General features: G+C 41.8%; 1 protein-coding gene across 1 annotated transcript in view; it reads right to left on the bottom strand.

The window, feature by feature from the left end:
* col22a1 (collagen, type XXII, alpha 1) overlaps positions 1-16569 on the bottom strand; it is a 125697-nt gene that overhangs the window by 30205 nt on the left and 78923 nt on the right. The window contains exons 28-37 of the mRNA XM_017715938.2: positions 16491-16544; positions 15937-15981; positions 15547-15609; positions 10753-10806; positions 8364-8405; positions 4611-4643; positions 4327-4380; positions 2082-2135; positions 1163-1216; positions 1017-1070 (exon numbers count right to left, since the gene is read on the bottom strand). Of these exons, the coding sequence (XP_017571427.1) occupies positions 1017-1070; positions 1163-1216; positions 2082-2135; positions 4327-4380; positions 4611-4643; positions 8364-8405; positions 10753-10806; positions 15547-15609; positions 15937-15981; positions 16491-16544 (507 nt within the window). The remainder of the gene's footprint in view (positions 1-1016; positions 1071-1162; positions 1217-2081; positions 2136-4326; positions 4381-4610; positions 4644-8363; positions 8406-10752; positions 10807-15546; positions 15610-15936; positions 15982-16490; positions 16545-16569) is intronic.

The following is a 16569-nucleotide window of genomic DNA, read 5'->3' as shown; positions in this document are numbered from 1 at the left end:
TCTTTAGTAAAAAAAAGTACTATCTAGAACCATTAACACTCAAAGTACCCTTCGCATGAGTAAAGGGGTCTTCGTATCATAGAAGTTCTTCAGATTGATGGAGATTGTGATGTAGATGGTTTTATCTAGAACTTTTTGACAAGGGTTCTATATAGCACCCACAATGGCTCTTCTATAGATGTGATGACATGCTTGTAAACAACAAAAAGAACCCTTTTTTAGCTTGACTAAGGTTTCAAAAAGGTTCTATATAGAAACATCTACAGCACACTGTCCTTTAATCTGAAGAACCCTTTTATGATGCAAAGAACCATTTTTATCATGCAATGGGTTCTTAGGGTGTTATGGTTCTACGGCATATAAAACTATTTTCTTTACTAAAGAACCTTCAAGAGAACCATCTTTTTAAAGAGTGTATGAAAGTAGATTATGGAATTATTATAAAAGATGGCTCTATATAGAACTACTCACTTAAGAACCCTTAAAGAATCATATTTTTAATAAGATAAAAATGGCATGAATATAGAATTCTTATAAAAGACAGTTCTATATCGTTATTATAGAATTAATATGAAGATGGTTCTATATAGAACTATTTTCTTTACTAAGAACCCTTAAAGAACCATATTTTCTAAGAGTGTATAAAAATGGAATTATTATAGAATTAATATGAAGATGGTTCTATACAGAACTATTTTAATTTACTAAGGAACCTTTGAAGAACCATCTTTTTAATAATATGTAAAAATAAGTTTATTACAGAATTAATATACGTAGGCAGTCATAATTCTATTTAATTATAATTACTGCATTATAATCAGGATAATTAATTGCATATGAACATATTGCTGCATAGTCATTTAACAATACATTAATAATGATGTAGTAAAAACTCAACCACAGTGAAAAACACACAGAGCCATTTTTCGCCAAGCTAGCATTTTCAGACAGACCCCTCCTTAACCGGCAGAGAGCATTATAATTCTTGTGGATAATTCATACGGACAGAAACGTACCACATTGCCTGGCAAACCCCGAGGCCCCTGGGGGCCGGGCAGCCCTGGAGGACCCTGAGGAAGAGAAGGAGAGCGAGAGATGAAAGTGACGTGGTGCAGAAGATGAAGGAGACATCAGACAGAAGAAAAGCAGCTGTGAAACTCACAGGGTCTCCGTTCCTGCCAGCATCTCCTTTATCGCCATTGTCTCCCTTCACTCCCTGTTCAAAACAGCAGCAGGGACTTTTCAGCTAAGCAAGAAAAAAACACCTGCAAAAGCTTCTGTTAGCATAAAGCTGCTGTGTTAATCCTTTAGAGGTACATGTAGCTTTAAAGGCTTCGAGTCTTCCTCAGTATGAAGAGTGGGTTCTGTCTAAATAGTGGTACAGTTTTCTTTTCCAAACTATTGTTTGCAAGTTCAGACCATGCCGTTAGCATGGTGGTGGTAGTATAAGGTAAGACTGACTGAGGGAGTGGCAGAACTGAAAACTTGGGCTGGAGTTCTGGGTGGCTTCTGCCTGTAGCTAGAAGGCCGGACCCCCTCTGTAGTAGGACTGATGTAGGACTGAGGAACAGGGGGGACATGGGGCAGTGGTGGGGATTGCGAACCTTTCGTTGGGGAATGAAGGTGAGGCTGTGAATTGATAGGCTATTAGACTGGAAGAAGGAGGGGCTGCAGCCATGCTCCTCCCCCAACTTCAGTAATAACACAACGCGATTTAAAAGCACATGTTTAGACTCTTTTGACCCAAAGAGGTTTGAGTGCTGCCATCACAACAAGGGGCATCCTCTGGCTAAACCTCTAAATAAACTCGACACACAATCATTTGGATTAAAAACGTTTTCTACGAGGCGCTTTTTGACCTGCAGGGTGAATGACATCTGTCTGTTTCTGTCACCACTGTGTAATTAATCTAAAACAGTGAGCAGACAGTAAGAGCTCCACCAGCACACTGCATACATCTGCAGCACAAACTGATGCACATTAGATTCTCTGTGTAATTTGCATCCTGTGGAAGATTAAACGATAATCTGAAACACTCCAGTGGCCTGGAGATGACAGGAGATGAAAGTATTGCTCATTACCGGAGGTCCAGGTAGTCCTCTGAAGCCTTGTTCTCCGGGAAGTCCCCTCTGACCCTGGAAAGATCAGCAGTAAAATTTGGCTGAGAGCTGATTCATCATAGTAATAAAGCCTTTGTGTATGTGTAAGAGAGAGAGAGAGAGAGAGAGAGAGAGTGAGAGAGAGTGAGAGAGAGAGAGAGAGAGAGAGAGAGTGAGAGAGAGAGAGAGAGAGAGAGAGAGAGAGAGAGAGAGATAGTGTAGCCTTGGGACGATAAATGATATTATTGAATATTATGGTCATTTAAACGTGCAACAATAAATGAAATAAAGGATAACTCTTTCATTGCCCTCTCAGGTCTGTGCTGAAAACTGTTACCATTATAAATGACTATAGTAATATTACAAGCACTGCTTGGTAATTACATAGTAATTACATGCCAATAAACCAAAACATTATGACCTGCCTAATGCGCTGTTGGTCTGTGTGAGGCCAAAACAGCTCTTACCCACTGACGCAAAGCCTCTACTAGAACTCTGGTATCTGGCACCAAGACATCAGCAGGTCCTTTAAGAAGGATTGGACTTCTTGTTCTAGCACATCTAACAGAAGCTCGATCAGATTGAGATGCGGAGAATTTGCAGACCAAGATGTCACCTTGAACTCGTCATCATGTTCCTGAAACCATTCCTGAACAGTGCGATAGGATGCATTATCCTGCAAAATGAGGACACTGCCATCACCCTGAAGGGGTGTACTTGTTCTGATGTTTAGATAGGTGTAACGTGTCAAACCGATGTCCACATGAATGTCTGGACCCAGGGTCACCCAGCAGATCATTGGCCAGAGCATCACATTCCCTCTGCCAGCTTGTCTCCACCTCCCTAGGTAAACGGTGCACACGTACCCGGCCGACCACATGATATCAAAGAAAACTGGACTCATCAGACCAGATGGCTTTAATCAATTGCTCCAAGGTCCAGTAATGATGGTGAAGAGGGGTTAGCATTAGCTCTACTGTCAGTTCGGCCAAAAAAATGGGATGGCCTTCATTGCCCTCATGGATCACTGAGCCACTACTGACCAGGAGCCCTGCTGTTGCAAATATACTGATCCAGTCGTCTGGTCATCACGATCTGGCTCAGGTCTAAGTTACTCCCGCATCCAATACATCGACTATGAGAGCAATTGCTTTTATTATTATTACCTATTCATAGGTATAATAGGTCATAATGTTTTGGCTCTTCGTTGTATTTTCATCAGGGAAAATGTACTAAAGGCCTTTTCACACTGGCTGTTTTTACATGCAAAGATATAACCCGATTGAATACATTCTGATTATAGATATAAAGGTGTTTATTCTCACTCTACTCAACAGTCTGATGAAATATCTCTGTTTACATGCTCACTACAAGTAATCAGATCCAAAATGATGCGCATGTGCAGAGAACCACTTAGTGCAGATGTTACCATGACAACCAGCATCATGTGAGTCCAGTCAGAGTGAGATGAGCAGCAGTGAGCAGTGCTTGTTTTTTTTAAATTGCTTTAAAATGATGTCAGGCTCAGGAAAACGTCCTTCACATGTCCTTAGTAAAGAAAGTTGAGAGGAAGACGTCGTGTGCAGAGACACATAAGCTGGACGTCCGTCCCACCGCTGTCTTTTAAAGATCAGAGCATAAACTTCATCCCCTCTGCAGACCAGTTTCTGCTCCGCCACGTTGAACAGTATAAACTATGACTGTGACGCGACACACATACAGAACAGACTTAAACTTTCCGATAGGGAATGTAATCGGATACAGGCATTAATACGGATGTTATTCTTCTATTTATAAGGTCGTTTACAGGATTACACACTTCAATCAATCGGATAGAAACAGTACTCCCAATGGCCTGAATCGGACTTGTATATTCTGATTGAGGTGTTTACATGGACGTATTCTATTGTGATATTAGTCGGATTATTAATGGATTACAAGGCTGCATGTGAACATGGCTGATGTAAACTCAGAGGTACGAGCTTTTGTTCTGACAGCAATGATATAACACCTGAAATGAACTCTCAAACCACACTGCCTGTGTCTTTATCTGTTCTCTGCTAATCCAGTCCGCTGTAAGGTTACGGCAGAAGATAAACTTGGCCTTAGATGGTGTAAACACCCTCTGTAGTCAGAGAAAAGCAGCACTCTGCTGCCACCTTGTGTTGCACTGGGTTAAAAGCAGAACTTTTTTTTTATTTGTTTATTTTCATTTTTGACCCCTTACCTCTACTCCAGGCATTCCTTGGTCTCCTTTTTCTCCTTTCTCTCCAGGCTTCCCCTACCAAAGCAGTTATAACATACATTCATTCTGCTCATAGTACACAAAAAAACAATCATTTCATAATATTAGAGCACAGCAAATGGGTTTAACAGCCTCTCATTACGTTACTCATCAGATTGATCAAAGAACAGACAGATTTTGCTGCCTCACATGTAAAAATGTTGAATGCATTAGGGTGGCTGCATGATTAAAAGTCCACGTAAAGAGTGTCAGGTCAGAAAACGTACCGGTTCTCCAGGCTCCGGAATCACATTGGCCACCTGGAAGGAATTCAGACAAGTGAGCTTTACACTGAATCATTCCCTGAAAAACTGTGGATCTACATCATCTTAAAGCCAATCTACATACATATACATCTACATATACAGACGCTTGCAAAAGTTTGAACACCTGCCAGTAGAGCGCAGAGAACACACTTCACATTTTAATGCACATTCACTACTTATAGTACCCTTCTGACTCTGATGTTCTCAAAGACTCCATTTCCCATAGTTCCTTGGGAGACCATGTGAACCTCCACTCTCCATCAATCACGCTTCTTAATCACTTGAGTACTAATCTGTCTCACCTGTTCTGTTTATCATGGGACTCGATCTAGTCTATTCCACAAGTCCAGGCTTTAGACTAGCTGTTTTGTGAGGTAGTGCTTCTCCTGGTAGAGCTACTGAGTGCTCTTGTATATTCGTTGAGTGTCTTACCGTATTTTTGACTTCCTGACTTTGCCTTTTTGCCTCATCCCTTTCAAAGCTTGTTTGCCTGATCTTATTTTGCTTATGTTTATCTTTTTCTGTGTCTCATCTTTTTTGGCCACTGCCTGTCTACCTGTTTACCGACTATTAGTCAGAGCAAAGCCTCAGTTCTTACTTTGAACTATGAGTGTCTGGCTCGTTCTGTCGCGTTAAACCTGTGCAAAAATTATGATACATCGTCAGTGTTATATTCAGTGACGTCCAGGCCCCACCAGATGTCGCTGTGGAGCAGCGTGTGGCACGATCTATAATTCAGTAGAAAAACTTATATATATATACATATATAGTATTGTGCGAAAGGCACCCAAGAGACATTTTCAAAATCTATTTATTTGTGTAGTTTGTGTTTATTTGCTGAGAAAAGTGTTAATATTTCAATAAACCAAATTTATAGAATATTATTTAATAATGAATATATATATATATAGTGATTTTCTGGATGTTACTTTGTTTGTTTAACCATTTCCAAGCCGCTCCTCGAGGAAGTCCAGTATTATATGTAGTTAAAAAGCAGCTCCTGGTTTGACCAATCAGTGCTCAGTAAATTGTGCTCATGATGTAACTGATGATATTAACGAGTCTCTGTGGCGGCTGTGAAGGTGTCAAGGAAAAATATGGACCCAAGAAATTCTTGTTACTTTTTATTGTTTTTATGTTTGTTTGAATTATGAATACGACTTTATTCTATTGTATATTGTGATAAACTCACTGCTGAGGGAAACTGTTTAAAAATTTGCTTAGATGCCAAAAACTTTCGCACAGTACTGTGTGTATATATATATATTTTATTTTTATTTTTTTTATATTTTTGGTAACTAAGATTGTTGCGTTATCTTCCTCTGCAAGTATCTACCTGTTGTGTAAAAGCCAGTAGCCGACCTATTTCTCCCATCAGTCTTCGTTTGGTAAGCACGGGGCTGCCAGCGCCCGTCTAACAAAGTGAGCAGTTAAAAATAGCTGCACATGTTCAGCGCGCTTTCAATAACCAGCTGTGGGGTATGATCATGTTGGCCGCATGTTCCCTGTAGAGGACCTGTAACCTCAGTCTCATTTAGAAAACCTACAAAACATTGACCAGGGGTGGTCAAACTCGACAGTTTCAGATGCTCCGCACACACAGAGGTTCAGCTCTGACAGAAATACACTATATTGCCAAAAGTATTCGCTCGTCTGCCTTCACACACATATGAACTTGAGTTCATCCCATTCTTAATCAATAGGGTTTAATATGATGTCGGCCCACCCTTTCCAGCTATAACAGCTTCGACTCTTCTGGGAAAGCTTTCCACAAGGGTTAGGAGTGTGTTTATGGGACCATTTTGACCATTCTTGATGAAACACATTTGTGAGGTCAGACACTGATGTTGGACGACAGTGTCCACTCTAATGTATGCCAAAGGTGTTCTATCGGGTTGACGTCAGGCCAGTCAAGTTCTTCCACACCAAACTGGCTCATCCACGTCTTTATGGGTCTTGCTTTGTGCACTGGTGCGCAGTCATTTTGGAACAGGAAGGGGCCGTCCCCAAACTGTTCCCACAAAGTTGGGAGCATGAAATTGTCCAAAATCTCTTGGTGCTGAAGCACGAAGAGCTCCTTTCACTGGAACTCGGGGGTCGAGCCCAACTCCTGAAAAACAACCCCACACCATGATCCCCCCTCCACCAAACTTTACACTTGGCACAATGCAGTCAGACAAGTATTGTTCTCCTGGCAACCACCAAACCCAGATTCGTCCATCAGATTGCCAGATGGAGAAGCGTGATTCATCACTCCAGAGAACACGTGTCCATGGCTCTAGAGTCCATTCCATGCTTTGCATTGCGTTTGGTGAAGTAAGGCTTGGATGCAGCTGCTCAGCCATGGAAACCCATTCCATGAAGCTCTCTACGCTGTTCTTGAGCTGATCTGAAGGCCATATGAAGTTTGGAGGTCTGTAGCGATTGACTCTGCAGAAAGTCGGTAACCTCTGCGCACTATGCCCCTCAGCATCTACTGACCGCTCTGTCATTTTACGTGACCGACCACTTTGTGGCTGAGTTTCTGTCGTTCCCAATCACCTCCACCTTGTTATAATCCCACTGATAGTTGACTGTGGAATATTTAGTAGTGAGGAAATTTCACGACTGGACTTGTTGCACAGGTGGCGCCCGATCACGGTACCAATCTGGAATTCACTGAGCTCCTGAGAGCGACCCATACTTTCACTAATGGTTGAGTGAATACTTTTGGAAATATTGTGAAGATCCCTCTGCGCATTTTAGGACACTGTTTCCTACATTTTTTTTTTTTTTAGTCTCTGAATTGTAGAACTGAGAATCAGAGCAATGTTGAGGACAATCAGAATCCCATAATGCACACATCATTTCAAGAGAACATCATAGATCACTATATCAGCCAAAGGTACATGAAAGTGTATCGTGAGTCGCTCTTTACTAAGCAACACACAGAGGAATTTTAGTTCATTGTTTAGTTAAACAATGGCTGTGACGTAATCCCTCATTAGTAGTGCGCTACCTAGGTAGGATCCTTTTGGGAACGGCTCTGGTGGAAATGTGTAATTGCAGTGACGAACATTTTGTAATGTGGGTTGTATTTTGGACACCTAAATCAAGCGGATGAATCTGATGATTACGAGAATTCAGAGAGAACTTGAAACTGGGTGAAGGACGTGTCTTCTGAGGATGTGAGTGAACGATCTACTATTGTCATCATATCTTCATCGGTACACGTGGATCAAGCTGGACCTTCGTTTTGAGCCTGTGCGTGTAACTTAAATATGTAAAAATGTGCGATGTGGTGTGAAAACCTCCTGACCCGATGCTTCTGACTTTTAATTCATTCATGCCACACATCTCCATTCAATTACACAGAGTAGAGTCAGTGCACACAGACTTTGCAAGAAAAACATAAGTTCAATTGTCGATGGAGTAAAATTGAAACATTTCAGTAGCGTTTATTTGAATTTCATTAGAATTCAATTCTTTTTGGGTTGACAGACAAATTTCATTCACTGAAATGTACTTTCGTTAACTTTTGTCTATTTGATATGAACCAGTTACTGAAAGACAACACCATTCATTTATTTACAGTCAACATACTTATAGTTTGTAAGTCACCCAACCCTGTTAGTTCATTCTTTGACTGTGAGAGACTTTCTGGCAAAAGTCTGGATGGTGAGATTAATAACTGAGTTACTTTTGTTTGAATTTATTTGAAAGCACTGCACTCACATTTCCTGGCTCTCCTGGAAGTCCTCTAGGTCCTACTTCACCCTGAAAGAGAGAGAGAGAGAGAGAGAGAGAGAGAGAGAGAGAGAGAGAGAGAGAGAGAGCACAGGGTTTATCTTGTGTCAGCAGGTTAAGTCAATATTTTACCAGAGAACTTATAAAGAGCAGAATTTCCCTGCAATGTCTTCCGGGTTCTCAAACACTAGAGGCCGCTCCCAGGTGAGTCCAAAATGGATGGATTAATATGGAGCATTTCAATAAAATCACAGTTTATAAACACTTAAAAACTTGCACCTAATTTTAGTGCATGATGTCATTGAGCATGAACAGCCAATGAGCTGCTCCACTCGCCAACCGATCAGCACTCAGTAGCAGTAATGTTAGCATCCTACTGTCTGAAACTTGTGAAATACATCACACATTATGTCTATTTATTACATTTCATTGAGAGGCTGGTGGGCTCCCTGTGCTGTTTTACAGTCATGCTTTTGATATAACGGGGGAAATAGGAAGCGGTCAGCCTTGTAAACCGGCTCTGACTATAACCAAGTGCAATGCTAACTTTTTGCGTCGCACTGAATCAAGATTCAAACATGTCAGTTGGGGGCACACGAATAAACCTGTTGCTTTGTCATATTTTTTTTAATGAAACTAACAGACAACAGCTGCATTGTTTTTGAATAAGGTAAATCTTTACATTAACATTTTAATTTTGAGCTTTTTTTGGACAAACACAGAGCAGTTGAATGAGAAAACGTCAACTATACAAACTTTATATATGGAGATTCTATAAAAGTATCTCCCTATGAGTGAAGAAGAGAAAGCCAGAGCTAGAGCCCAGTTAATGAACTCGTGCAACTACTAAGCCGTCACCCGATCTCACTAATTAGGCTCCCATCGTTAAGGAGGACGGGTCATCAGTGAGCACAGATGGTGGAGAACGAGGACAAATGTCACAGCTTCTTGTGCGCGAGTTCTTTATGTTCCTCGTGTATTATTTATAGCCTTCTTATACACAATTTTCCCTCAGTGTTTACTTTTCAGCTTTTAAACACTGAAGGAAGAGAATCATTGATTTTACTGCATTCAAATACAAACACCATTCTCACCCGAATAAAATTGACTTATTAGAACTGTGTTATGAATAAATCAATTGATGTGATATATTTACACAGGACGGTACAGGACTGTGCAAACATTTTGAGCACCTGAGAAAATTAGAATCAAAAAGCTATTAATCTGGACATGAAGCAGTTATTCCCTTGGAAAAATACTAAAATTACAACAATTACAAATCATTTTCATTTAATAAGTAATGATTTTATTCATGTCACTGTGGTTGCTTAAGCATTTCCAAGCCTCTCCTCATAGAGGCCTGGTAAAATTTGCTTTCACCATCCATTACACAGTACTAGCTAGTTAGTAGTTCATTGAGTTAAGTCTGGTGTGCTGGTGATGGAGTGCAGTGCTGGGAGTGCCGGGAGTTCTACTTTCCTGGAAACAAGGAATTCCTGCTACATTATTTGGGTTTAATCTAAAATTCTATTTTATTTTGCAAGCAGAAATACACTGTTGACATAAACGGCTTTGATTAGTTTGGTTAGGTGCCCAGGACTGCGTATTGCTGCTGTTAGAACAAAACGTATCTTCTGGTTTGTCATTTTTCAGATTTTGACATAATTTGAAAATGTCGGCTGGCCTTTACATTGGGTATAAATTTCATGACGACTAAGTCAAAAGAAGCGGCCCAAAATGACTTGGAAAAATGTCTGGTTCCATTGACTTACATTAAAAGTAAAGTGAGTTTTTTCCTTCTCCTGTAAAGTTACTAATTCTGAGATGCGAGGTTTCAGTCCAACAGCAGCGATATGTTGTATATTTACATTTACATTTACGGCATTTGGCTGACGCTCTTATCCAGAGCGACTTACAATTAGATCATTTTTTACACAGGTAGGCGAAGGCGGTGTTAGGAGTCTTGCCCAAGGACTCTTATTGGTATAGTGTAGGGGGCTTACCCAGGTGGGGACTGAACCCCAGTCTACACTAACCAACCACCATATATGTGACTGTGTTTGACTGTTTACACTCACAAACTGCTAAAATACAGAGTTTAAAAGGCTGAGTAAGCCTTTTGCACAGTACTGTATATCTGACTATGAAGAATGTGATCTGACTACTTGAGTCTGACTAGTGTTTTTGATTCATTGTCAAATGATATGACATGACATGTTAACAGTGGTGATTTGACCTAGAAGTTTTCCAGTGTTGAGATCCTGATGGTGTGTATGCGCTGATGTTGTGGCTGATTGACATGCACTACTCCAGGTATCTTTCAATGCACTACTTTCGGACTGCAGTAGATAAAAGGGCTTTTAAAAGTCTCTCTCACCTTGTCTCCTTTATCTCCTTTAGGGCCGGCGGCACCGTCCTTCCCTCTTTCTCCCTAAAATGGACAGTAAGAGGTAGAGAAGGTTAAGGTATAAAGAATGTAGGGACACACACACTCACTCATCTCCTGCATTGTCCGTCCACTCACTACTCACTTTATTAGAAACCCCTTTCAGCTCATACACCCCACCTAGTGCTCATACATGGAAATGACCAGAAAATGAAGAGCTGAGCCAGGCTAGAGCTCCTTCATCAGACTGGGAACCATGCCACCAGACATAGTGACACCAGCGCTACTAACCACCATATAAACATAGAAACAGTCCAGTCACTGTCAATATGTAACAGGTGACATCATGCATTGTTTTTTTTTTACTTTACTTTAACTTACAATTAGAAATTCAATGAACTCAATATTTTAAGGCAACCAGGTTACTAACTTTTGTAAGCTAAAACACTGAATTGGTGTGGCCACTTTGAGCTCCAGCTACCTTCTACAGGTGCACTAGACTGGTTTACATGCATAGACTGTAGCTCCTCTAATGAAGCACAGTTTACCAGCCCCTTTCTACCTCTTTCATCACTGGTCAGTTTCTGACCACAAGACTGTTGAATGTTTGAGTGGTGGTCCATTGAGACCACAGCAGTGACACTGATGTGAAGTTGTGGTAGTGTTCATGGTAGTGACACAGGGCGGGTGTAGTATAGTAACATAGTGGTGTTCATAGTGGTGTTGATGGTATTGTTGGTGGTGGCATTCATGTTAATGTTCATTGTAGCGTAGTGATAGTAACGTGGTGGCGTTCATGGTGGTGACAGTGCTTATGGTGCTGTAGTGATAGTATTGTGGTGGCATTCATGGTGCTGACAGTGTTTATGGTGCTGTAGTGATAGTAACGTGGTGGCGTTCATGGTGGTGACAGTGTTTATGGTGCTGTAGTGATAGTTTTGTGGTGGCATTCATGGTGGTGGCAGTGTTTATGGTGCTGTACTGATAGTAACGTGGTGGCGTTCATGGTGGTGACAGTGTTTATGGTGCTGTAGTGATAGTAACGTGGTGGCGTTCATGGTGGTGACAGTGTTTATGGTGCTGTAGTGATAGTAACGTGGTGGCGCTCCTGGTGGTGACAGTGTTTATGGTGCTGTAGTGATAGTAACGTGGTGGCGTTCATGGTGGTGACAGTGTTTATGGTGCTGTAGTGATAGTAACGTGGTGGCGCTCCTGGTGGTGACAGTGCTTATGGTGCTGTAGTGATAGTAACGTGGTGGCATTCATGGTGCTGACAGTGTTTATGGTGCTGTAGTGATAGTAACGTGGTGGCGTTCATGGTGGTGACAGTGTTTATGGTGCTGTAGTGATAGTTTTGTGGTGGCATTCATGGTGGTGGCAGTGTTTATGGTGCTGTACTGATAGTAACGTGGTGGCGTTCATGGTGGTGACAGTGTTTATGGTGCTGTAGTGATAGTAACGTGGTGGCGTTCATGGTGGTGACAGTGTTTATGGTGCTGTAGTGATAGTAACGTGGTGGCGCTCCTGGTGGTGACAGTGTTTATGGTGCTGTACTGAAAGTAACGTGGTGGCGTTCATAGTGGTGACAGTGTTTATGGTGCTGTAGTGATAGTAACATGGTGGCATTCATGGTGGTGACAGTGTTTATGGTGCTGTAGTGATAGTAACGTGGTGGCGCTCCTGGTGGTGACAGTGTTTATGGTGCTGTAGTGATAGTAACGTGGTGGCGTTCATGGTGGTGACAGTGTTTATGGTGCTGTAGTGATAGTAACGTGGTGGCGTTCATGGTGGTGACAGTGTTTATGGTGCTGTAGTGATAGTAACGTGGTGGCGCTCCTGGTGGTGACAGTGTTTATGGTGCTGTAGTGATAGTAACGTGGTGGCGTTCATGGTGGTGACAGTGTTTATGGTGCTGTAGTGATAGTAACGTGGTGGCGCTCCTGGTGGTGACAGTGCTTATGGTGCTGTAGTGATAGTAACGTGGTGGCATTCATGGTGCTGACAGTGTTTATGGTGCTGTAGTGATAGTAACGTGGTGGCGTTCATGGTGGTGACAGTGTTTATGGTGCTGTAGTGATAGTTTTGTGGTGGCATTCATGGTGGTGACAGTGTTTATGGTGCTGTAGTGATAGTAACGTGGTGGCGTTCATGGTGGTGACAGTGTTTATGGTGCTGTAGTGATAGTAACGTGGTGGCGTTCATGGTGGTGACAGTGTTTATGGTGCTGTAGTGATAGTAACGTGGTGGCGCTCCTGGTGGTGACAGTGTTTATGGTGCTGTACTGAAAGTAACGTGGTGGCGTTCATAGTGGTGACAGTGTTTATGGTGCTGTAGTGATAGTAACATGGTGGCATTCATGGTGGTGACAGTGTTTATGGTGCTGTAGTGATAGTAACGTGGTGGCGCTCCTGGTGGTGACAGTGTTTATGGTGCTGTAGTGATAGTAACATGGTGGCTTCATGGTGGTGACAATGTTTATGGTAGTGTATAGTGTGATAGTAACGTGGTGGTGGTCATGGTAGCGTTCTTGTTAGTGGTCATGGTAGTGTTGATGGTAGTGGTCATGGTAGTGTTCTTGTTAGTGGTCATGGTAGTGTTGATGGTAGTGGTCATGGTATTGTTGATGGTAGTGGTCATGGTAGTGTTCTTGTTATTAGTCATGGTAGTGTTGATGGTAGTGGTCATGGTAGTGTTCTTGTTAGTGGTCATGGTAGTGTTCTTGTTAGTGGTCATGGTAGTGTTGATGGTAGTGGTCATGGTAGTGTTCTTGTTATTAGTCATGGTAGTGTTGATGGTAGTGGTCATGGTAGTGTTCTTGTTAGTAGTCATGGTAGTGTTGATGGTAGTGGTCATGGTAGTGTTGATGTTAGTGGTCATGGTAGTGTTGATGGTAGTGGTCATGGTAGTGTTCTTGTTATTAGTCATGGTAGTGTTGATGGTAATGGTCATGGTAGTGTTCTTGTTATTAGTCATGGTAGTGTTGATGGTAGTGGTCATGGCAGTGTTCCTGTTAGTGGTCATGGTAGTGTTGATGGTAGTGGTCATGGTAGTGTTCTTGTTAGTGGTCATGGTAGTGTTGATGGTAGTGGTCATGGTAGTGTTCTTGTTATTAGTCATGGTAGTGTTGATGGTAGTGGTCATGGTAGTGTTCTTCTTAGTGGTCATGGTAGTGTTGATGGTAGTGGTCATGGTAGTGTTCTTGTTAGTAGTCATGGTAGTGTTGATGGTAGTGGTCATGGTAGTGTTCTTGTTAGTGGTCATGGTAGTGTTGATGGTAGTGGTCATGGTAGTGTTGATGGTAGTGGTCATGGTAGTGTTCTTGTTAGTAGTCATGGTAGTGTTGATGGTAGTGGTGATGGTAGTGTTCTTGTTAGTGGTCATTGTAGTGTTGATGGTAGTGGTCATGGTAGTGTTCTTGTTAGTGGTCATGGTAGTGTTGACAGTATTGTTGTTGGTGCTGTTGATGGTAGTGGTCATGGTAGTGTTCTTGTTAGTGGTCATGGTAGTGTTCTTGTTAGTGGTCATGGTAGTGTTGATGGTAGTGGTCATGGTAGTGTTCTTGTTAGTGGTCATGGTAGTGTTCTTGTTAGTAGTCATGGTAGTGTTGATGGTAGTGGTCATGGTAGTGTTCTTGTTAGTAGTCATGGTAGTGTTGATGGTAGTGGTCATGGTAGTGTTCTTGTTAGTGGTCATGGTAGTGTTGATGGTAGTGGTCATGGTAGTGTTCTTGTTAGTGGTCATGGTAGTGTTGATGGTAGTGGTCATGGTAGCATTCTTGTTAGTAGTCATGGTGTTATTGATGGTAGTGGTCATGGTAGTGTTCTTGTTAGTGGTCATGGTAGTGTTCTTGTTATTAGTCATGGTAGTGTTGATGGTAGTGGTCATGGTAGTGTTCTTGTTAGTGGTCATGGTAGTGTTGATGGTAGTGGTCATGGTATTGTTGATGGTAGTGGTCATGGTAGTGTTCTTGTTATTAGTCATGGTAGTGTTGATGGTAGTGGTCATGGTAGTGTTCTTGTTAGTGGTCATGGTAGTGTTGATGGTAGTGGTCATGGTATTGTTGATGGTAGTGGTCATGGTAGTGTTCTTGTTATTAGTCATGGTAGTGTTGATGGTAGTGGTCATGGTAGTGTTCTTGTTAGTGGTCATGGTAGTGTTGATGGTAGTGGTCATGGTAGTGTTCTTGTTAGTAGTCATGGTAGTGTTGATGGTAGTGGTCATGGTAGTGTTCTTGTTAGTGGTCATGGTAGTGTTGATGGTAGTGGTCATGGTAGTGTTCTTGTTAGTAGTCATGGTAGTGTTGATGGTAGTGGTCATGGTAGTGTTCTTGTTAGTGGTCATGGTAGTGTTGATGGTAGTGGTCATGGTAGTGTTCTTGTTAGTGGTCATGGTAGTGTTGACAGTATTGTTGTTGGTGCTGTTGATGGTAGTGGTCATGGTAGTGTTCTTGTTAGTGGTCATGGTAGTGTTCTTGTTAGTGGTCATGGTAGTGTTCTTGTTAGTGGTCATGGTAGTGTTCTTGTTAGTGGTCATGGTAGTGTTGATAGTATTCTACCTTCACACAGGTTTATAGTCTTGTATTTTGTGTTTAGCCAGATGTTTCTGTCATTTGTCAATGCTATCCTTTTGGTTGGTTTGGTCTTTTAGTTGTTTTGTCCTTCCTGTTGTTTTTATTTTTCACCGTGTTTAGCACTTGATTTAGACTTCATTAAAAAGTCAATGTATAAACAAAGTTTGCATGTATGTGGAAGGTTCTTAGAGGTGTGTAACTGAGTGGCAACCTACTGGCACTCCCTGTCCTCCTCTCAGTCCCATTTCACCTGGCTGACCAGGTAATCCAACTTCACCCTGAGAGAGAGAGAGAGAGAGAGAGAGAGAGAGAGAGAGAGAGAGAGAGAGAGAGAGAGAGAGAGAGGGAGAGAGAGAGAGAGACAGAGGGAGAGAGAGAGAGAGAGAGAGAGAGAGAGAGGGAGAGAGAGAGAGAGAGGGAGAGAGAGAGAGAGAGAGAGAGAGAGGGAGAGAGAGAGAGAGAGGGAGAGAGAGACAGAGGGAGAGAGAGAGAGAGAGAGAGAGAGAGAGAGAGACAGAGAGAGAGAAAGGGAGCAATTTTGTCATCAATTTTGTTATTTAACATGCTTTGAGTTATTATTTGATTATCATTACAACAGCACTCACTCTCTCTCCTGGTGGTCCCCTGGGTCCTGGAGGTCCCTCATCACCCTTGGCACCAAATTACAAAATCATTAACGTTCATAAATGTTCACAGCATCATTACAAAACTGCTATTCTAGCAATACAACCTTATGTACAGTTAGCATTGTGCAAACTGCTTGCCTAAATCTCCATATTGCACATTCAGTTAAGTCATCTCAAGCAGACTTATGATGACACTGTATGACATACTGTTATCTATAAACATGGACAAAATATGGCATACTGGCACATTTGGCATAGCTAAAATGGCAGCAGCCTGAATTTTGTCCCCACTTTTGACCTTTTTCGTGCTCATATGTGCTGTACAAGTTTCTTTTACCTTTATTTTTAGCTGTATGAGTCTCAAAGCATAACACCATAGAGCACCAAACATGCCTTGGCTGATTTAGGGTCATGTGGAGAAAAATGGCGAAATGTAAATATCAGATTTTTCTGCTTTATTGATCGTAACTGCTGACTATGCCTGATGAATACTTGTAGAGAGAGACAGAGAGAGAGAGAGTATTGAGATGGACCTTTGGACCATGTTTTCCAGGGAAGCCATCTAGCCCAGGTTCTCCTCTTTGGCCCTATAAAAAATCACATTAAAAACAA

The sequence above is a fragment of the Pygocentrus nattereri genome, chromosome 11 (genome assembly GCF_015220715.1).
Source record: "Pygocentrus nattereri isolate fPygNat1 chromosome 11, fPygNat1.pri, whole genome shotgun sequence".
NCBI classification, from domain to species: Eukaryota; Metazoa; Chordata; class Actinopteri; order Characiformes; family Serrasalmidae; genus Pygocentrus; species Pygocentrus nattereri.
The sequence above is the reverse complement of the archived record's forward strand: the minus strand, read 5'-3'. Positions and strand labels throughout refer to the sequence as shown.